We start from the raw sequence: 21,883 nt of genomic DNA, 5'->3' as shown, positions 1-21,883 counted from the left end.
TTTAACTACATAATGATTTTTTTAAGTGAAATATATTAGATAATCTAATATTATAATTTATATATTTTAACAGTAAATTATCTATAATATATTATACTTACTATTTAATAAAACTCGAGACGCTTTAGTAAGGGATATTTAAGAATGACAAAAACTTGTGTGAGACGGTCTCACGGATCATATTTGTGAGACAAATCTCTTATTTGAGTTATTCATAAAAAAAGTATTATTTTATATACTAACTCACATTATACTCACTCTTTAAGAAAATGAACATGGTCAACAATTTTTTTAGGAAAATAAAATTTTAAAATATATTTGAAATACAATGTAAATGTCATTTTAAAAAAAAATTGTCTCGAATAGATAATAAAATACCTCAATTTTCGAATTTGTAACTAACTTACCGTTAGGGTTTAATCCTCCAAAACCCGGGTTGCGTTTACATTCTTCCCTTCACTGTAAGCGCGCTCCCAATCACAGGGGGAGAAGACAGATAGACGGTGGAAAAATTATGTATGGCGGTGGTAAGTGTTGTGGATTCCTCTCCAGTTCTTTTTTTTTTTATAAGAATTTATGAGTAATTGGGCACAATTTTAGTTCTTGTTGTCGTTTGGTATAGATGAAGTGTCGGCAATAGTGGTGGACTTGGGTTTCCATACCTGCAAAGCTGGTTACGCTGGTGAAGATGCGCCAAAGGCTGTTTTTCCGTCGGTGAGCTGGCCGAATCTCTGTCTAGTGTGTTTTTGTTTGTTCTGAATAATTTTCTGGTTTTTTTCTTTCTTTTATCTTTCAAAGTTAAGAGATTTTGCTTGCGGAGTGTCGTGTTTCTGGGTTTTTTGGTTTTAAAGTTGAAAAGACTTTCTTTTTTTTTTTTTGCGCCTGGAAGGGATTAAACAGTGGTGCAAGGGCTAGGTTTTTTTCTTTTTAAATTTTAAATTGGAGATTTTACTTCAATTTAGTTGAAACTTGAAAGTATTAGACTTCGAGGATCAGGGGTATGTTTGGGGGTTAAAGGGAAAACATTATTTAAATGCAGCTCAACACCACGATTGCCATTTGATCAGAATTTTACCATTTAAAGTCTACCTTCATACGACTATTCTTTTCCTAAAATTGGTATAATTTTAGTTGAAAATTGGAAGAAAAAATTTGATGTTGAAACAAAAGGATTAAGTGACTGAGGAGAGGATGTCTGTTAATGCAGACAAAACATTTTGCCAAATAAATGGATTTCGAATATGTATAAAGGTGTTAATTGACAGTGATCTTCTTAAAAAGGGGTTGCCTTAGAGTTGGGCTTTTAAATTTATTTCTAATGTTTGTGCCAATTCTTGGATTTTCATTCTATCATTTTTCTTAAAATATAATATATTTAATAAGGATGTTGGGTCAATTGACCAAATGGAAGTTGATGGTACGGATAATTCAGACAAGAACTCTGGATCTGCTCTAGATTCCAAACCCAAGGGTAAGCGTAAACTTTATGTAGGATCACAAGACATGGGGTTTCGGAGGGATCACATGGAGGTCAGTGTGTTATATTTATTGTGCTAAGATCCAGCCGCACTTTCATAATTTTGTACGCTAATCATTAAAAAAATGATATCATCAGGTGTTATCACCCATCAAAGATGGAATAGTTGTTGACTGGGATATGGTTGAAAACATATGGGACCATGCGTTAAGGTAGCTGCTGCTTCATGTTATGAATTTTCTAATTCACATTTCTTAACCTTTTACAACGATCTTGAGTGAGAATGTAATTCCCTGTCTTTTGTTCTTACATGCTGAATATCATTTGCTTAACATGTTATGCACAATTTCAGTGCCACCTGCAGAACTTCACACACTTAAAATACTTATAACCGGCAGGAAATGCCTATTGAGTGATCCAAAGGAGCATCCGATGCTACTTGCCGAACCATGCTTTAATACTCAGTTGCAGAGAGAAAAGTAAGCTGAATCCTTTTTGATAATATTCTACTTTCAATGCTGTGTATGTTTTCTATGAATATTTGCAATCATTTTTATGCCAGATTCCTTGTGACTGGAAGAAAAATGGGTTCATCGGAAGAGTGATAAGAAGTTGGAATATGGGAATGGATTTTAGAGGAGAGCTCTAAGCTGGTGGACTAGAACATAATTGATAATACATAATAAGAATTTCTAGCTTATTATTACTGTAATTGTATGGGGAAGTTATCTTGAATGCTGATCAACATGAAACTGGAGGATAAATATCACTGTAGCTGACCACAAATAACTTTGTAATTAAGGTTTGACGTTGATGAGATAGAGGATGCTCAATGGATGCTTGAGGAGGTTATGGAACCCAAGTTAGTTAGAGCATTGTAATGAATAACGAAAATTGGGTTTTCAAGTCCTAGATCTTGCAAGACTGTGGAACATCCCAACAATCCTGACTACTATACTCTGCAATGAAATTGAAACAGAGTATTTACTTCTTCCTGTTTCAGTTGAAGCTTCTTCTGCTTGATTTTTGGGTAGAGTTGGAAGCCTTTCTATGGCTTGTAACATTTCCTAGTGAAAATCATTGCAAAAGTTCGTTTTCAGATTGTTATCACATTGGAACTGCTATGAAATCAAGTTTTGTGAATGTTATTGCATTAACATTCAAAGTTTTTGAATAAGGTATTCCAAATGCTTTACAAGTTACATTTTTCATATTAACTTGTGGTAATTCCTAGTTGTTTACTTATTTTGTCTAGGTCTTCTTTTAGCTGATATTTTTTGAGTTTTAACTCTAACAGGTCTGCGGAGATTATGTTTGAGAAATTCCAAGTTCCTGCCTTGTTTTTGGCCAAAAATGCTGTGAGGAGCCCCTATTGCGGTCTTGCATGCTTACTATCAGCAATTTCTTTTTCAAGAAATTGGAATTGAGTAACCTATATTTTGTTGAAGTGGATTCTTATATTTTTATAATTCCGTAATCATTTGTCTGTTGGTGCTAGGTCCTCACATCTTTTGCATCGGGGCGGGCCACCTCTTTAGTCGTTGACATGTAGGAATTTATTTGCTACTTGTAATACTGACCACGGTTCCATTTATTTCCAAGGTTTTGATATAGTCCTGAACCTTCCATTGATAATTGCCTTATATCACTTCCAATTTGAAACTAAACAGAAGACTTTTCCTTTTTTTCTAAAAGACAAAACAAATTCATTGCCGAAGTATCATAAACTTACAGCCTGGGTCTCTTTTAATGGTTTACGACTGTAATTATTTTATTTCTTTCTTTCTCCTAAAAAAGAGCAGCCTGTGTGCTTATTAGAAATGAAATCTCTGTTCATCTGAATTGAGCTCCACACGCATCTTAATCCAAAAATTATATTGGTTTCTCACTGTTCCTGGGAAATGTTATTGATGCACAGAAATCTGCATGGAGCGGTCTTTCCCATTTATAAATCATAATAAACTTGTGGAGTGATGCTACAGTCAGGAGTTCGTGGTCATTCTTATGCTCAAATCAGTCACCCGAAACGAACACCATTGATTTATAATTCAAAATCTATATTAGTGAATCTGCAAACTTTTATTCGTATCTTCATAAATGTGCCGATTTTAGCCTAATGTTGCCAAAAATATTATTTTCTCCTTTTATTGATGTTTCTTTTTTTTGGCTTAATTTTGACCATTTGTGCTTCTTCTTGCTCAAGTATTTGCTAATCACCTGTGTCAGCAAGCTCTGGATGTTTTCTTATTTTCTCTTACATGGAAAATTCTTTGGTCTTTCTAACTTTCAGACCATAGACAAATATTTTTGTACCACTCCTTTGTTATTAGAGAAAACTGCTACTATTCTCTATTATCACTTTCAGAATTGTTCATCTCTCTTGTCGATTTTTGTTATTATAAATTGCCTAGACAAGATAGAACATTGATGCCTCTTGTTATGGTTTCCCTGATTGATTATATGTCTCGATCTAATATTAATTCATTGCTACTGTTACTTGCTTCAGTGGCGGAGGATCGACTACCGTGGCTCCAGTTCATGATGGATATGTTCTTCAGAAGGTACTTCTTCATTTCATCTTTGGTATTTTGGTGATACTCATATTATGGATAATATTTCAGAAAAGCTGATTTTATCTGTGTCAGAACCATGTCTCTTCGCTGTCTACTATTCCGTCGAGTAGAACTCATACATGCATTATAGTCTCTGTACGGAATCGTTTGGCTACTTGATGCAACATGCAATTTTAATTAAAAAAATGTGAAAGGAGGGTGATACTTAAGGTCAGTCTATTCTGACAAGATTAACTGTCCTTATTAACTAACAGCTTCTTGCACGCTTATAAGATGTTATTTTATCCAAACCTATTGGAGCATATTTTCGACATGAAATTCAACATACATATGGGAACTCCAAGTCTTGTAAGATCCTTTTTTGTGCCAAAATTCTATGGAATTAGTTTGAAAATGGTACGCTAAAATTCTGTCTGAAAAAACAAAGAAAATACAGAAGATTAGGGATCACCATTTTTCTTGTGCTTCCATGCCTACAGTTTTGAGTATAAAATGCTGCTGGGCTGTATAGATATGTGTCTGTTGGTTTGTTTGGCCTCTTGCCACAGTTTTGGGGTATCTTGTGTTGTTCGTATTTACTCTTAGCATACTTGCGTTGTTGGCCTGATGCTATTTTGATTGTCTTTGGTGGTTTACTTGGGTATTTTACTCTTTTTTTTTGTTCGAGCTTCTAACTTTTTGTTATTAACAAGATTTTGACTGGGTTACCAGTTCTGGGTTATTGAAGACTGAAGTCCATTTACCTCGTTCAGAACTTCTTAGTCAATTTTTTATGCCATGCGCTTTTGCCCTAGCAAAATTTACCTTTTTCAGAATCTCTTAATCGACTTTTTATGCCATGGCGGCGCTTTTGCCCTGCTATATTTTGATTGACCTTTTTCTGATCATACATACTACCTGAATGGCCCCCTTCCTTCGCCAACCCTCCTCACCCCAATGGATATTATATACTTGTGTGTACAGAATTTGATGTTTGGTTTGACCTTCTTCTCTTGATGGTGATTTAAAAGGAAAATCTCGTTAGTATTCTGGGTACCAATTGGTTAAGTTAGTAGTTTGGATTCCTGGGAGGCTTTCACTTTTATCCGTTGGGTTCACCTAGTTTTAGAAGTTGGTATCATTTCTATTGTTGATGTATCAACTTTTCATTGCAACATAGCATTTATCTGTTTTGGACTTGGATAATTTCCCCCTTCTAATGACAAATTGTTTTGCTCCATGCTTGATATAGGCTATGGCAACATCTCCTGTTGGGGGAGAATTTCTCACTGATTGCTTATTGAAAAGCCTGGAACACAAAGGGCTTTCTGTAAGGTTTTCCCCTTCATATAAGTTTGTGATTTAACAGGAAGTAAACTGATGGCTGCTTTTATTTCCATCTTTTCTTTGATTCTTCCTACTTTCTTATCATCGAATATGTAGATAAAACCACGATATGCATTTAAACGTAAGGAAATTCGGCACGGAGAATTTCAGGTGAATCTGTCATTTATTTATTTGAAATATTCGAGTAATCCTTCACTTTACTTCTGGTAGGCATTTGGCATGCTGCTTAGGTTTTATTTCTATTTTAACTGTTAAATGATCATTTGTTTCCGGTACTGTGATGGAATCTATTGAATTAAAGTAAAATCAAAATTTTGCACTATCACTGTGGTCTGTGTTGCACTTAGTGTGGATTGATCTTGGAACCTTTGCTAGTTTGATTCCGAATACTGAAGAATTATCTCCATCTGTTCAACAATGTCATAATCCTTGGCCGCATTCCGAAAGGAAAAATAAATCGAACTTATCTTCAACTTAGCTGAAATTTAAGCTTCTTTGATGGTTTCTCTTTGAATGTTATGCTTACTTCTTTGCAGTTGTTGTTGCTGTTTTCTTTTCTATGACTGCGCTTATGACCCTTTCTTTTGGATCTCACAGATTGTGGACCTCGACTTCCCAAATACAACAGAAAGCTACAAACTCTATTCTCAGGTGATTGTTTGATCAGGGCTTGGTAATTCTGGTCCTCCTTCATTAAGTTAAAATAATTTCTATTTGTGACAGAGAGTTATTGTTGGAGATATTAAAGAATGTGTATGCCGAGTGCCCGACACCCCTTATGATGGTTTGTACTCCTAAATGTTTCAAAGTGATTTATTCAACTAATATTATGTGGCATTTTTTTACAACTTAATTATGGTGAATTTTTGTTTTTGCTACAATTAAATATTACAACCAAGACAGGGTAGACTAAATGAATGATTTATACTGAATTGCCCGTTACTCTTTATCATAACCTTGTAACTAAATCACAATATGACTGCTGTTATCCGAGAGATGCTGGTATTTAGTTGTGATAATTTGCACAGACATTTCGCGGTCCAAAAAGAAAAGGTTCCTTGGTCTTTATGTGGCATTGGAGATAGAAAATATAAAATTTGTGATAATGTTATGCACGAGTTCTCTGGACTATCTAATGGTGAATTTACAAGACCGCTGTGAACATTATTATCAGACGAGCCTTAGTTCCAACTAGTTGGTGATCAGCTAATAGTCCACATGTTACACCAATCTTTTTTTTTATACGGTGTCTAGGAAAAAGACTGAGAATTTCATGTTGTCTTCTCTCATTAATATCACTACTCTGTGGCTGACTAGCATAACTTTTGGCCTTGCTTATGTAATTTGTTTACTTGTTCCCTCAATGGTGACTCGCCTACTGTTCTATGATTTGTGTTGGGTTAGAAAGTAAACAATTAAAATTGCTGACTTTTCTCTTTTCTGTCAGAGACTTCATATTCCAATATCCCAATGACACCTTACGAGCTTCCTGATGGACAGTAAGTTTGTCTTTAAGCTATTTTAATTTCTCATTCTTCCATCTTTGAAATCAGGATATAAGATTTTTGATGTGTTAGGATTAAGCTATGCCACTCGACTGATGGTTGTCATCTTTTCACCTTTTCCGAGGACAATATATCATGAAGAGTTAGCTAGTTCAGCTTCTGCACGAGTTAATTGTTTATGCATTTATTTTCCATTTTGAGGAATAAATTAGAATATGATCATGATATTTTTTGTTCAATATGATCATAAATTTGTATGTTAATGTTGTCAGTTACTATTTTGTTCTTTGCTACTAATTTCCTTAATGATCTATTTTAATGCAGGACGATTGAAATTGGCGCTGACAGATTCAAAATTCCTGATGTACTATTCAATCCATCTCTTGTCCAGGTCAGTTTAGGACAGTTGCTATCTTACCTATTTTGTGAAGGTCCAGTATGAGATATAGTTATATATCTCTAGTTATGTGATTGTGTTTGCATTTACTTCACTTTTTTGTTATGGGATTTTTTCGATACCTGGATACTTCTGTGATATTTGCGCGCATTCAGTTGGGCATCTCTGAAGATTTTTATATTTTATTCATGTTCCTGGATTTTGTTTTTTAATATGATATGATAATTCACACATGGCTGAGCCCCGTATGTAAGAACTGGGGAAATTATTACTTCCAAGGTCAAGCTGCGGTTGTGTTACATAACTTCTACACCTATAGAACAACCCTCGAGCTCTATGAAGCAATTTGGGGCAATCAAACCATATCTAAAATTAGACCTCTGTTATTAAAAACGCAAAAGCAAATGATTCGGGACATTGAACATAAGGCAACCATTCAGTATGAGTGTGGTATACACGCTCACAGTCTCATAGTAATACTTGTGCTTACATGAATGAGTATCAAGGGACGGTTTACTGTGGTTTCTTTGTGGAGGAAAGTGTTTTACTTGTCACAAGTCTTCTACATTGAAAACCTAATATAGGTAAACGGCCGCAAAAAGGAAGATTGTCTTGTTATAAGCTGGACAGACTGAAAAGAGGGGATGTCATATGATTTATTTTGGGAAATTGGTCCATGTGCAGTACTTTGATACCACAATATCAATGAAGTGTGACTAAAGTCATCTCTTAAAATCACCATCTGTTTACACATCAGGTGCTTTTATTAGATTGTTTGCTCTTGATTTCTTGTTATCCACGATCGCTTTTTGTTTTATTTATTTTTCTCGGAGAAATATGTCTGGTGTTTTATGAGATATTCTCGTTTCCAAGTTACAGATAATCCCTTCACAAAATATTTGATTCTTCACTAGTTTATACTTGATCTTTATATTTCTACTTAGCAACTTGTATCTGACAATTTGATGTCCATCTTAGGCTATACCTGGCATGGAAAATTCTTTAGAGACAGCTTCATTTGTCCGTGGTCTGCCTCAAATGGTGATTACTCTTTTCTTTACTAAACTTATATTTGTTCTCAATGCTCATTTCTAGTTCTTTCATTCCTAGTTGCAGTTGGTTATTTCTGAAAATTTCCAGGTTATTGAGAGCATAAACAAGTGCGATGTTGACATTCGAAGAGAACTTTTTAGCAGCATTTTGGTAAGAATCTCTCCCTTGTCTCTAATACACCACCAATCAAGCATGCTTTCAAAAAGAGTTGTAATTTTCCCATTGATTGGACCTTTTTCTTTCTTTTTTGTTATTTTATTGAATTGATGGGAAGTCTTCCCAATTCTGAGTGCTCGTCTTATCGGCTTCAAATTTTTCCTTTTTCCCCATGTTTTCTGTCCTCTACACTCGGTTTGTCCCAGCTTGGGACCACATCTAGCTTGTAGATTTATTCCTCTTCTTGGGTGCTAACATTGTTGGCTGTAATCTGAAGGATGGTGACATGTTAATGAACTAAAAATGTTAGATTTGTATCGGGATGTAGATTCTGTCTACATACTTACCGTATGAAAAGGAGTTGAACATATTTTCTGCAATCTACTCTTTTGCATTTGTTATAGCCTATAGGACTTCTGTTTTTCGCTCTGTTTGAGTTGGACTGTAATTATTATTATTTATTGATCCATCCCTCATCATTTCTGTTTTGTAAGTACTATAGCAGGATAAGCACTTTTTAACTCATCAAGTTTTATGTCATAGTTGTATTGGCACAGTTTCTATGGCTCCCCTGCGTACTTGACACACTTTCAAGTATGTGTATTCAATAGTCTTACTAATGTGATTTGCTTTTCTTTCCCTGCAATAATGTTGAAAAAAGTATGGGAACCATCATTTTCAGATATTAGGAGATTTGATTGTTGTAAAAGAATTTCATCCTAAATGATAATTCCTTGGAGCCAGCCAACTTAAGTTGCAGGGATTTTAATATCATAATTCTATGTTGTGCAGCTTGCTAGTGGTACTGCATCAATGCAACAGTTGAAAGAACGTCTTGAGAAAGACCTGTTGGAGGTGATTTCAGATTTCTTCTATATGCACATACATTACTTGTTTTGATTAAAATCATTAAATATTACTTGTTCTATTTGTTTGTGGTTGCCGAAGAGCTATGCTTTTTATAGGAGGCAGGAAGGTGGTAAGCATATCCTTGTTGAGGATTATACTAGTCTTTGATCAGCAGTTGCTCAGTCTGGTTGCCTGTTGGTTTTATATTTGCTATATGTGTTAGCACAACATATACCTGTTTATTCACTTACCCTTTTAAATTTGTAAAGATCAAGATAATATATCGACTCTCTGTTGTGATGTAGGGATAAGCTTAATATAGGGGAATTTTACTGCATCAGTGATGGATTTGAATAAGCATTTCAACCTCATAGTACTGTGTGAATGAGTTGATTTCAATTTATTGACATTTTAAATTCACTCAATTTATTGACATTTTATTGCACGATAAAGATGTCAACTACTTGGATGGTATGTGACATCTTTAAATATTTATGGAGTGGCTTTCTGATACTGATTTATGTTGCTTCTAGGAATCTCCTCAAGCAGCAAGGGTGAAAGTGTTGGCAAGTGGAAATGCTACTGAAAGGAGATTCAGGTTAGGTTTATTTGTGCACGACTGCTCTACAGGATCTTTTACCCTCGTCGCTCTACACCTTTTCTTTCACGAGTGAATAGGCTGTTTATGCAGCTGTATTCTTGGGTTTGTTGACCATTATTTATATTATGAATATGTTGGGATCAAATTGTACAGAAATATTGAGTGTACCTATTTTGATCTCAAGAGTGCCAGTTGAATATTTTGTGTACCAGATTTTCTGTCAAGAAATTGTTCCCATCAAATGACTTGTGTATAACAACTGAAATTGTTTCTCTTGATGCTGGGTACTAACAAGTGTCAGTACAGCGTTTGGATCGGGGGGAGCATATTGGCATCACTTGGTTCCTTTCAGCAAATGTGGTTCTCCAAGTCTGAGTGAGTTACCTTTCAGCTCATGAACTTGCTTTACAAATAATTATAGCAGATTCATAAATTTATATGCTGTGGTGATGATAGGTATGAAGAGCATGGAGCTTCTTACATTCAACGCAAATGCCCCTAACATACTTTCGTGTTCTACCTACTAATTTATATAGCTTTTTGGAATGGCAAGATGAGTGGCTATTTCATTACTTGTATCTTATTACACGTTATTTAATGTGATAATGGATCTTCTCGGTTGCAACATTACCCAGTATCATTTTAATAGAGCATAGTTACTTAGAGTTTCGTGATTTATCTCGTGATTGATTGAAAGTTAATTCTTATTCAAATGCGCATTTCTTGGTTTGTCATATATGTACTTTGTGTGTCCAATGTAAATTAGTCTATCCCATGATGTGGTGTACCTTTTAATTTGTGTCCAATGTAAATTTCATATGGCGCATAATTTAATGTATCCAAAGACTTGGGTTGTGCTTCATTTGTGGCACATTCTCCTTGGCACCCACTCTCTCTACTATTCTCCATATTCTTCCATTGCTCTCTTATCACAACTAATTTTACACAATATGTTGCCATACTCGAACACCATAAGCAATGTTATCATGATTTCTTTCAAAAGATTTTTCTTTCGGCCGATTAATTTGTCCGTTACCATTGCCACCTTCAATAAGTACATCGGCCTTCAAAACTTTTAATTTCTTCGACATTTTCTAATTTTCTCTCACCCTTGAAATTTCTCTAGCACCGTTTAAATTGCTGCCATGATCCGATTTGGTGTCGAATGCAGCTCACCAAAGATTTTTCAACGAAAATAAAATAGCTATATTAACAATTTTTAAGAGAAACAAAAGGTAATTCGTTTTAAATCGTTGGTTTCAAATCAGAAGAGTAATTTGGTAAACGTGTACCTAATAATTAGTTCTATACAAATTGGACATATATATGATCACATCTAAAAGATTGGATGAATTACTTGGTAATAATATAAGCCGCCTAAGCCTTGATGATCGAGTTTAATTTGTGCATTTAGGTATAGTTTGGTATATGGGATAAGAGAGGGATTGATAAATAATCATTCTTATCCCATGTTTGGTACCTTTTTAAAAAGCTCATGATAATATCATGGGTCCTTGATAAATAATTTTTTAGAATGATAAAATATCCCTAATAGAAGGTGTGATAATTTTAATCAAATGATAAAATACACTACAAATGACTTAATTACCCTCAATTTATAAATGATTTTTTTATAAATCTATGCTAGTAGGTAGAAATTAAAATCAAATAAATATTTTATTTATTTTTATATATTATATAATATGATAATTATATAAATGATTTCGAGATAATTATATAAATAATTTTTATAAATCTCAATAAAATTATTATTATCACTCGATTATCCTTAAAAATTGATATTTTACTTGACTTACAAAATCAAGGGCTCAATTATCATATTATATAATATATAAAATTAGGTAAAAATAAATAAATCATGCAAGTATTATCGGTACATAAACAAATAAAAAATATGAACTCAAGCTACAACTTTGAAATTATAAAATTTATTATGATAAGGTTAATTTTGTCATTACAATCTAATATATAAAGTTAATCACTCTTATTAAAATCATACTAAACATTAAATATAATATCCTACACTTTATTTATCCTAACTTATCCTTATATTATATATTACATATTTATCCTATTATGTGTACCAAACTATGCCTTAAGGTATTGTCCTAATGTATACCAGTCACTTTTATTTATATATTCACATTATAAATAAAGTCCATGATTCATTTGTGAGGACTCCATATGCGACATTACCATAAGATAGCATCTCCTGTACCGCCTGTGATTATCTCTGAAAATACACGAAAAAACAACTGAACAAAACGGTGCTTGAATTATCAACGGACCCTCGTCGCAGTGGACCATACACACCCTTATTGTTTGGGACACTTTCATATATAGATGAAGTAGTTATTCGTCATTAATCGTCCTTTTCCCAAGCTGTCAACTTTGACTTTGAATCGTGGACTTCTTCTTTTTTTATAGATGAATTGTGGACTTTTGAGTTTCGAGTTTTAAATTCTGAAATTTAGATGCTGTCTCCTGCTATATCGATTGGCAGGATTTGCCCACATGGGCAGATTTTCCAGCGTTGATGCAAACATCCACTGAACCTTAAGTTCTGGCCTACCTATGTTTGTGTTTAGACCGAAGAAGATTGTGTGCGCTTTTGCCCAAAAATGAGTAAATAAAGCCTGAAAACAGAAAGGTTGCTATCTTCTCCAATCAATTTCTCGTTGAGTGGACTAGGAACTAGAATTGGAACGAAAGTTCATTCCACCGAAAAACTTCCGGTCACTCAAAAAACTCCACACTCCAGTCAAATTTCGCGAACAAGAAAACACGTGTTGCACCAGCTTCAAAATAAATAAGAAATGGCACCCATGGTAAATGACATTAAGTAAGTTGTATATCCAGCAAAATTTTACAAAACATCACAAAAATCTTCAAACTCAAGCCCACTTGGCCAAAAGAGACATAGCCCCAGCACCCAAAAGAAGAGACACGTTTGCCCCTAATTGAAGCTTTCCACGGGCTTGCAATTTAGGACTCATAAAATCAGCAGCGAGAAGATCCACGAGTGCCATATATATCAAGATCCCTGCAGATGCTGAGTTGAAGCATCCTTCTACAATCAGAGCAGTAGGGCTCGTTTCGCTGTAGATGTTACTTATTCCAATGCCAATTGCAATGCCTACTGGCGTCGTGAGGGAGAAGAATAGACCCATTATTACAACTGCCCTCGACTTGAACTTTGCCTGCAATGATATATATAGATGATTTAGAGTGTTGAAACCAAGTGAATATAATCTATATTCATACCCGGTGACACCAAAAGTTCGTGTTGAGTTTACCTGTGCTATGCATCCTCCGAGGCCAATGCCTTCAAAGAATTGATGGAACGTCAAAGCAGCAATCAATGGCCGTATTGTTTTAGGACTCTCCGAAGCACCTAAAGCTATTCCAATTATCACCGAGTGGACTATGATACCCAACTCCAACACCTGATTCAAAGATAATCTTTTATTGCTCATATGTAGGGAAAATTCAAAAACTCCGTAAAAGATTGAACTTTTACGATTAAGGATCGGAAATAGAGGCTATCGAACATGGTCGTGGGGGTGGAGTTTCAAATGTTCGTGAGAACTCGAAAGAAAGGACTCGGGAAGATCACTTTCTAAATTGAAAACTTAGTTAAATATTATCTAAATTTGCAATTTTATGTAGAAATAAGTGGTGCGTAGCAAGACCTTACAGAAAGAGAAGACGTGTCCGAGTAAATTTCATTTCATTTCCATCAAAATCGCAACAATCTCTATTCAAAAAGAAAAAGGGAAAGAAAAAATCGTAACAATCTAATATACCTGGGATATCACTCGATGACGGAGGAGCTCCGTTTCACCGGAAGCCGCCTCCGACGAAACAGATCCATGTGCATGGCCGTGCGTGGCGTGAGCATGCACCGGGACCACCCCTTCCTCCTCATTCCCGACTTGTGCCGCCGCCTTTACGACCGACCTGCGCCTGTAGTACGATGTGGCGTACGTATCCACCATCAAAGTCCCAATAGCAGAAACCATCGCGATGAACCCCGTGAAGGGGAAATCCCCCCACGGGCTCGCGCTGATACAAGGAGAAGTCAGGTTCTCGAACGCGTCCGGCAGAACATGTATGAAGCCCGTCGATAGAATCACTCCGGCGGCGAAAGCTTTGACGATGAAGAAGAAGCTCCGATCAGGGCTCAACGCTGGCACCGCTTTTCCAAGAACCGGGAGGCATACCCCGATCGCACTGGCCACTAATATCGACGCGATTGCCGCTAATTTGTATTTCAATGCCTTAGATTTGTTTCGTTCTTCTTCATCAGCCTCGCACGTACATTCTGCCATAATAACTGCAGGCAGCAGCGCCATCATGGCGAAGAAAATGGTCTTCATTTCTGCAGAAAGGGAAGAAGAAGAACCGGAATAGTGGGATGTGGAAGAAGATTGCCAAGGGATTTTATGTCTAAACTCCGGCCTCGACTTGTTTGTTTATATATAATCTCGTACAGAAGAAGTCAAATGATTGAAGATAATTTGTGTGCTAATTTCTTCGTCAAATGAGGTAATGTTAGTGTTTAAGGGAAATTAGTACAACAAAGGGTTTACTCCACAACTCGTAAACTTTGTGGTTTAATAATCTCGACGTGACCATTTAAATTTTTTCTTTTTACAAATTTAACGAAATATCTATGTTTTATATTTATCATTCGTTTTTATATATACATATGTGTTTCGACAACTAATTTTTTTAATTTATGAAGACATCCATAATTATAACTAAAAAGAAAAATGAGTTAAGATGTCGACATGTGTAGGGATTTTTTTTTTTTGCAAAAACTTGTGTGAGACGGTCTCACGGGTCGTATCTGTGAGACGGATCTTTTATTTGGGTCATCCATATAAAAGTATTACTTTTTATGCTAAGAGTATTACTTTTTATTGTGAATATGGGTAGGGTTGACCCGTCTCACGGATTAAGATCCGTGAGACGGTCTCACATGAGACTCACTCTTTTTTTTTTTTAAAAAAATTTTATTTAATTTAAGTAGATTAATGAAGAATGATTTTTCCACGTAGTTATGAAGTCAACTCTCATATATAATTAATAATAAATAATAAAGAAAAACAATATCAATCTTCTCTTTATCAGTTTTCCACATCATAATCTAAAAATCTTCCTAGGATTTCGTTCCACTAATTGATTAATAACAAAAATATGTCTCAGATAGTTTCACCTATCATAATTTAGGTTCATAAGATCTATTTATATGGTCACTATCTTCACTTCATTTTAACGGGTAAGATCTTACCACACATACAATTTCAAAAAAAGAAAATGAGTTCTATATATGTATGGACAAATCTTAGTAATCTATCATATCTGATGAGATGAAATAAACCAATAATTTATGAGACGAATATCTTATTTGGGTCATTAATGAAAAATATTATTTTTTTATTATGAATATCGGTAGAGTTAGACCCGTTTCACAAATAAAGATTTATGAGACCGTCTCACAAAAAACTTTATCCTAATTAATTTCTCTTTATTATAATCCTTTCGAACCTTTGACATGTGATCTGTGTTATCAGTATATGCAAGTAAAAAAAATTAAAATTTAATTATAATAAAAAATTATATATATTATTTTAAAAGATTTTTTTTATATAATAATTTTTAAATGAGAGACGTATGATAATTTGAATATGCTAAATAAGATTTACCTCCATTTTCGTGCTTAGTTATAAAAATCTCCATTTATCTCGGCTCGATTCAAAAGAAGAATATCAACTCAACTCTACTGTTCATTTTAAATCTTATCTTGGATAATATTAAGTAAAATAAAGATATATAAATTTGATATTGGTTAAAAGGCGAATCATGACATCAAAATTTATTAATAAAAGGGAGTCATGTTTATATGTATATAATATGAAAATATAGATATATATAGTGACTATAATGTAATGTAGATATTAATAAACAAAATCGCTATTTTCATATGTTAAAAAATCACTATATTTATTTATGAATAAGTAAACATAATTAAATATTTTTTTAAAAAAATTTTTTATAATATAAGATAACAGCTTACTATAATTAATATGTAACTGCAATTGATGATCAAAAGATATCAATTTCTTTTGGAGATAACCATGATAAGACTTTATATATATAAAAAAAAAAATTTAAATAAAAGTTATATTTGAGATGACAACCTTTTGCCATTTTTTCCACCTATTAATTAATGTCCTAACTTCTTATGCTTGGCCATAACTATTGGGTGGTCCAACTGAAAACAATGTTCGATAACAAAAGAAAATGGATCTTCCGCTCATGGAATGTTTCAGTTTATAAAATAAATGAGAATTTGATCAATGATCATAAATTTGATTTTTTTTAATAATATATTTTCGGAAGAGCCTATCATATAGTATTTTCTTAACTTGTAGGATATTGTGGACAACGAATATAAGTTCTCTAATCATAAAAAAGAAGGATCTTGTGGAAAAATATGGACAATTGAATCAATTAACCCACAGTTTTAAAAGGAAAAAAAAATTGAGAGCTTAAAAATAACCCACAAATTTTGATGACAAGAACGTCTCTCTTTAGTTCGCTATCCGCGTAGTTTGATTAAAGATACCAAATTCAAATAATTGAGAAGCCTGATTCATTTTTGGTAAAAACTTATGTGAGACGGTCTCACGGGTCGAATTTGTGAGACGGATCTCTTATTTGGGTTATTCATGAAAAAGTATAATTTTTTTATGCTAAGAGTATTACTTTTTATTGTGAATATGGGTAGGGTTGACACGTCTCACAGATTAGTATCCGTGAGACGGATTCTTCATTTTTTGGCAAGTTTTGTGAAAGGACGCGAGTCATGTCATTATTTTGTCCCCAGTAATTTCTTGGTTTCTTCCCATTGTCAGAGATTCTGAAAATTTTGAAGAATAATCTTTGTCCAACATTTTTTTTAAACAAAAAAACATCCCAAATGTATTTCAGTTATTTTTCAAAAAATAAATGGATCAAAATTATTTTCCTAACTATAACCAGTTTGATTCACTACAAATTATATTTATAGATAAATTTGAAAATTCAAACTTTTCTTTGTTTAACCGTGTGGAATGATATGGTATAGGGATTCATGTCATGTTGAAGTCTACTCCCTAGTCTTGCGTTTCATTTGTCATGTTGCGTTTACTTCCTTTTCCAAATCAATTCATGCATCTGTCTTCTCCTATATAGTAAAACAGTGTGTTGTATAATACACCAATAATGCAATCAAAATGGTAAAATTGCTCAAAAACTACTGCTGGGATATCATCCTACTCCCGGTTCGATAAGTATATATCATTTGGATCGAATTATTTGAAATCGAGTGTTTTAAATCAAACTTAGAGAATACTGATTTTTTTTTGTTATAGCGAATATTCGATTTTTCTAACACGTCACGTCACGGAATCAAGTGTGAGGAGGGACCAAAAGTCATTCACCCAACCAATATGATTTCAAGTATGATGGACTCCATAATGCATCTGTCCAGAACCCGTGTAAATCGGTTCTGTCGATGCTACTGCCCCACAGGATCTGGACCGTTGATTTTCAAGAATTTGGTGGACCCCGCATATGTGTGGTTAAAACTTAAAACTGGCCTTTGATCTCCTCATGAGGACAGTGCCTCATGAGATAGGATGAAATATTCCGAGTAAATCTATGATCAACATGCGGTGATTTCACACGAACTTCATCATAACTCTAACTATTTGATCTATATTTTATACGGTATTTTTGTGCTAAAGTTTGAATTAAGCCCAATATTTAAAAAGCTTATTTAAAAACCGAAATATCCCATAAATGATCAAGGAGTTAGTCGGATAAGCCTTCTGTGATTCGGTCCAATTGAAATAACCGAATGCTGAGAAACTGCTGCTAGGAATGAGACAAAACAAAGAATCGATCAATCTGACAACAACCAAACACTAGCAAATACCTTACACATTTTAGTCAATATAGTTCAAACATTTTTTCATCTTGTCTAGTTTCTGGCGCTTTTCCCCGACTTTGCTATAAATTTTATGTTTATTAGGATTTTTCTTTATTTCGTATCTACATAAATCATGTTAGGAATTTCACTTCATTTTCCAGCATCATTTTCATTTTTTCTCGTCGTTTTTGGTCCACGTTAACTTCAGAGATCATGACTAATAATTAATTTTAAAATTTATAATCATGTTGCTTTTAGAAATTATATCTTTACTATTTTTCATTTAAGTTGGTGCATTTACATCTGACACATAAGCAATATCAAAATTTTGTGAAAACAAAATTGGCATGCCCAGTTGGACCATAAATATGCCGTCAAAGAAGAGGAAATTATGAGAAAGAAAGGGAACAAGAGTTCCACCAGATTTTCAGGAGGATTTGATTGAAGAAATTTCACTTGAGGTTTTTGTTCAAGACGTGATCAACCAAATTGAAGGCCAACAACATGGCCATGTTGTATTTAAGAAAACTCGAGGGCTTCGAAGGAATGCAGAAAAATAACATGAGATGTGGAAGGACTCTCAAATATTTTGGCTGATAACATTTTGACTTATGTGAAGGCAGTGGTGAGTCGAACGATCAAATCTGTGAATGAAATTTATGGGAGCGACCAACCCAACGAGGAGGAACAAGGTCCAGCGAGTTACAATGCAGGTGACATTCACCACTAAACCTCAAAACTCCCTGGTCATGAAGAAAAATACATACCTCACAGAAGAGAATAAGTTATTGGATAAAGAAATTCATCAAGGGACAAAAAAACAAGTGATAGAAAAAGTAGTCGGGAAAGTAACCAACTTAAAGATCATTACCAAGAGTCTTGGAGTTCCAAGGCAGGTGATTTCGCTGCCTAGAGATGATACTCCCTATCCATGAAGAAAAGTCACCAGGTAGAAATGGTGAAATTGTTGGTCAAGAGAGAAATGACAGTGAAAATGCAAATCAACCAGTTAACTATGTGAATGTTGGGACTAATCCTCTATATCATCATCATGAAGAGTTTGAAGATGGGTTGTTTCTGGCTCCAAAGGAGTAAATAATTGTGCAAATGCTTGGGAGCACAATCATCCAAGGAGGAGTTGAAAGGCAATGAACGATGCAAGTACCACCATCCATTTAACCAAAATATTAAAACTTGTTGGTCTTATGAAAATATCTTGAAAGAGGAAAAAAAAATATCGGATTCCTAAGAGAGTTACACGTGAGGCTAGAGAGAGGTTTGGAAACTATCTAAAAGTGAAACCAAAAGTCAAGGGTTATGGCAAAAAAGTGCATCTTTACTCGATACAGAAGGTAATAACCATGGCCTCAAGGCTGAGGAATCAACGCCACGTCAATCTCCCAGAGGCCAATGAATCATTTGCGCTTCGGGGAGCCTTCTCCAAGAAACTCGAGTTTGTCTCACCATAATAGGGGAAATAAATACCAAAAAACGGGGGGAATCCATGCAATGTGGGTCGAAGAACCAATACTTGTTACTTCTCAAAAAGAGGCTAAATATGCTAAATTTGAAATTGGAGAGTTGGTGATGGTGCCGTCACAAATGAAAGATATTTGCATGAATGTAAAAACTTTAGGAATAGTTAGCTTGATTTTGTTTTGAAAATCCTAAAGTTGTTTAAAGTATTCCCACGAGCCACTTAGGGCCAGTGGTGTATTGGCCAATGCATGGTCTTGATGAAAAAGATAAAAAAAAGTTAGATTATTTGGTCAACTCTAAAGAAATAAGCAAGAATATCTCATAACCACCTCTCAAACGATATCCAACAGCAAAATAACCCCACATCCACGAGCAACACATCCACAACATAGCCTCGATAAACAAAAGAAAATATCCTAAAATGCAGTCAAGACAAGCAGTGCACATCAACTGCATGCAAGTCAAAAAGTAAATGCATGGTTTGGGAAAGGGGATAGTGACCCAAGTGACGCAAACATATGGGTATTGGGAAATAGGGAAGGTGACCCCGATGACATGAAAATTCACAAACAAATGGCTGCTTGGGAGGGAAGGTAAACCAGTTGAAATACATCAGAACAATAACAAAATAACATAAAATTCATGATTGGATTTTCTCTCAGCTTCTTGCAAATTTTTGTCGATGTTGGGCATTTATCCTTGAGACAACAAGTTTTTGGCCAAGGGCATCCAAACGACCAATTTCTTTAAATGACTCCTCGGTTGTTGGGCTGATTGAAAAACTCGACATAACTGTTATGGAACGAGTCGAGAAGGTGCAAATAATGGATAAAATCTACAATCAACCACAAAAGAGGCTAGGAGTCACGATAACAGAAGATCCCCAGGTGAAGATCACTTCTACAATGCTATAGATATTCCAATGTTTAAATATGTATGTAGGAAAATCAAATCTGAGAACCTACTCTCCCGCGATTTAGGTTGCAAAAGAAGATAAATGAGCTTAAGGATTCGCCGGGAGTGATGTGGTGGCAGTAGAAACACACAAAAGTGCGAACAGTGAGGGGAGTACGTGAGTGTGTGGTGTTTGACACTAATCTGCAAAAATGACTCATTGTAATGGCCAATTAGTTGACCAAGTAATCATACAGTTGAGATTTAAAAAAAAGATACCTAGGAGTTGGGACAGCGTTAGATGATGGGGATGCCAGAGCAGTAGCGGCAGAAGGTCGCAGCTCAGAAGAAGCAGGCATGGCTGCTGGCTGGGTTATTCATCGGAATAGGTTCATCAGCTGGAACGGCAGAATGGGACGCCTTGGTGAGTGCTTGGAAAGGCGTAACCAGGGGAAACACACGACCATGGAGGGTGGGGGCGAGTGGCTCGCGGTTGCAGCTTGGGCGGCGTCTGATGGGATAGCAGATGAAGCAGCGACGGAGTTTGAATGGGTCGTGTAAACAGAAAGCGAAAAGGCTGAAGGTAGCTGGTATGAAGGCTGAGGGTGCGTAGGCGGAAAAAGCGACGGTGAGACGGCGGTGGTAGAAGGAGCCGCCGATGACTGAACCTAGGTAAAGGGACGATGGAAAATGACGAAGAAGTTTGTTGAAATTCTGACGAGGAAATTGTGGATTTGAATGCAAAGGTTCAAAAATATAAATAAATTAATTTAAATAACTAATTAAATTCTCCGACCTAGTACAGAAATGTACGCTATTTGAGCATCTCACGGTAAAATATATAACATCCTGTTGGAGAAGCTAAGAAAATTTAAAAAACGTGAATGAATCATGGATCTGTCTGGTCGATCAATTGATATTACTGATATATCTGGAAGAGTCCGGGTCATGAATGATTCGAAATTATAAATGGATAGCCCGGATCGTGATAGAGCTGTATTAGGAACTCATTAACAGCCGGATAGATAAATGCCCGAAACATCGTTCCCCCGGTCTGTTAACATCCGGTCATATACCTCGAGCTACCAACAGCCCGAGCTTCCAAACGAGTTCCTGGGTGATTGGCTCTATACCCGGGTTACATCGAATTAGCACTACACTCAAGACGTAAGTATGTTGTCAGAAACGAGATATGAGCTGCCATAAAACATTTTGTTTTACAAATGTAATCCTTTCCTGTAAAAAAATAAAATAAAATTCGACCATCGCTTGAGTTATCAAAACACATGAATACGATGTTGTTTATCATCGGCTCGAAACATCATCGTCACAAAAAAATCTAGTTTGGAATTATCAACATCATTGTAGTACAATGAGATTAACATATTCCAAGAATTCAAATCTAGCAATTTTCGGAATATTGGTGTTCAAGTTTCGAATTGTCAATATCATTGTAGTAAGTGACATAAACATGTTACAAGAATTCAAATCTAGCTATTTTCAGTATTTATTGAGACATGATGAGTGATACCCCCGGATGGAGGATGGGCTCGGCCCGCTCCCGATAGCCC

General features: G+C 35.1%; 2 protein-coding genes across 11 annotated transcripts; one reads left to right on the top strand and one right to left on the bottom strand.

Annotated features, from left to right (window-relative positions):
* Window positions 1–398: 398 nt before the first annotated feature.
* LOC140836516 (actin-related protein 4-like) lies at window positions 399–10,615 on the top strand. 10 transcript variants are annotated; one of them, XM_073202092.1, is made up of 21 exons: window positions 399–527; window positions 623–714; window positions 1,384–1,530; window positions 1,616–1,689; window positions 1,876–1,956; window positions 2,775–2,835; window positions 2,976–3,025; window positions 3,984–4,038; window positions 5,282–5,359; window positions 5,473–5,526; window positions 5,974–6,027; window positions 6,100–6,160; window positions 6,824–6,875; window positions 7,206–7,272; window positions 8,257–8,319; window positions 8,419–8,481; window positions 9,031–9,081; window positions 9,280–9,342; window positions 9,870–9,934; window positions 10,244–10,312; window positions 10,394–10,615. In XM_073202092.1, the coding sequence occupies exons 1-21, from the start codon at window positions 515–517 to the stop codon at window positions 10,437–10,439; spliced, it is 1,359 nt and encodes a 452-aa protein (XP_073058193.1). In that variant the 5' UTR covers window positions 399–514; the 3' UTR covers window positions 10,440–10,615. The 10 variants fall into 10 exon arrangements, 7 of the variants coding, with proteins under 7 accessions (XP_073058193.1, XP_073058192.1, XP_073058191.1 ...); XM_073202091.1 differs by having other exon boundaries at window positions 10,239–10,312; XM_073202090.1 differs by having other exon boundaries at window positions 10,233–10,312.
* A 2,109-nt stretch (window positions 10,616–12,724) lies between these two features.
* Window positions 12,725–14,414, bottom strand: LOC140836515 (zinc transporter 8-like). The gene is made up of 3 exons (XM_073202089.1): window positions 13,765–14,414; window positions 13,255–13,404; window positions 12,725–13,158 (listed from the first exon to the last, which is right to left on the bottom strand). The coding sequence occupies exons 1-3, from the start codon at window positions 14,335–14,337 to the stop codon at window positions 12,853–12,855; spliced, it is 1,029 nt and encodes a 342-aa protein (XP_073058190.1). The 5' UTR covers window positions 14,338–14,414; the 3' UTR covers window positions 12,725–12,852.
* Between the last annotated feature and the right edge of the window lie 7,469 nt (window positions 14,415–21,883).

Source organism: Primulina eburnea, chromosome 7 (genome assembly GCF_022965805.1).
Source record: "Primulina eburnea isolate SZY01 chromosome 7, ASM2296580v1, whole genome shotgun sequence".
NCBI lineage: Eukaryota > Viridiplantae > Streptophyta > Magnoliopsida > Lamiales > Gesneriaceae > Primulina > Primulina eburnea.
Note: the sequence above shows the minus strand (reverse complement) of the source record. Positions and strands in the feature narration are given on the sequence as shown.

Coding starts and splice junctions, on each gene's coding strand:
- LOC140836515 (XM_073202089.1), bottom strand. CDS start 14,337: ATGAAGACCATTTTCTTCGCCATGATGGCGCTGCTGCCTGCAGTTATT. Junction 13,405..13,764: donor GTCATCGAGTGATATCCCAG/GTATATTAGATT, acceptor TCTTTGAATCAG/GTGTTGGAGTTGGGTATCAT. Junction 13,159..13,254: donor TCGGAGGATGCATAGCACAG/GTAAACTCAACA, acceptor ATATCATTGCAG/GCAAAGTTCAAGTCGAGGGC.
- LOC140836516 (XM_073202090.1), top strand. Junction 3,026..3,983: donor ACCTCTTTAGTCGTTGACAT/GTAGGAATTTAT, acceptor TACTTGCTTCAG/TGGCGGAGGATCGACTACCG. Junction 10,313..10,393: donor ATGTGGTTCTCCAAGTCTGA/GTGAGTTACCTT, acceptor TGGTGATGATAG/GTATGAAGAGCATGGAGCTT.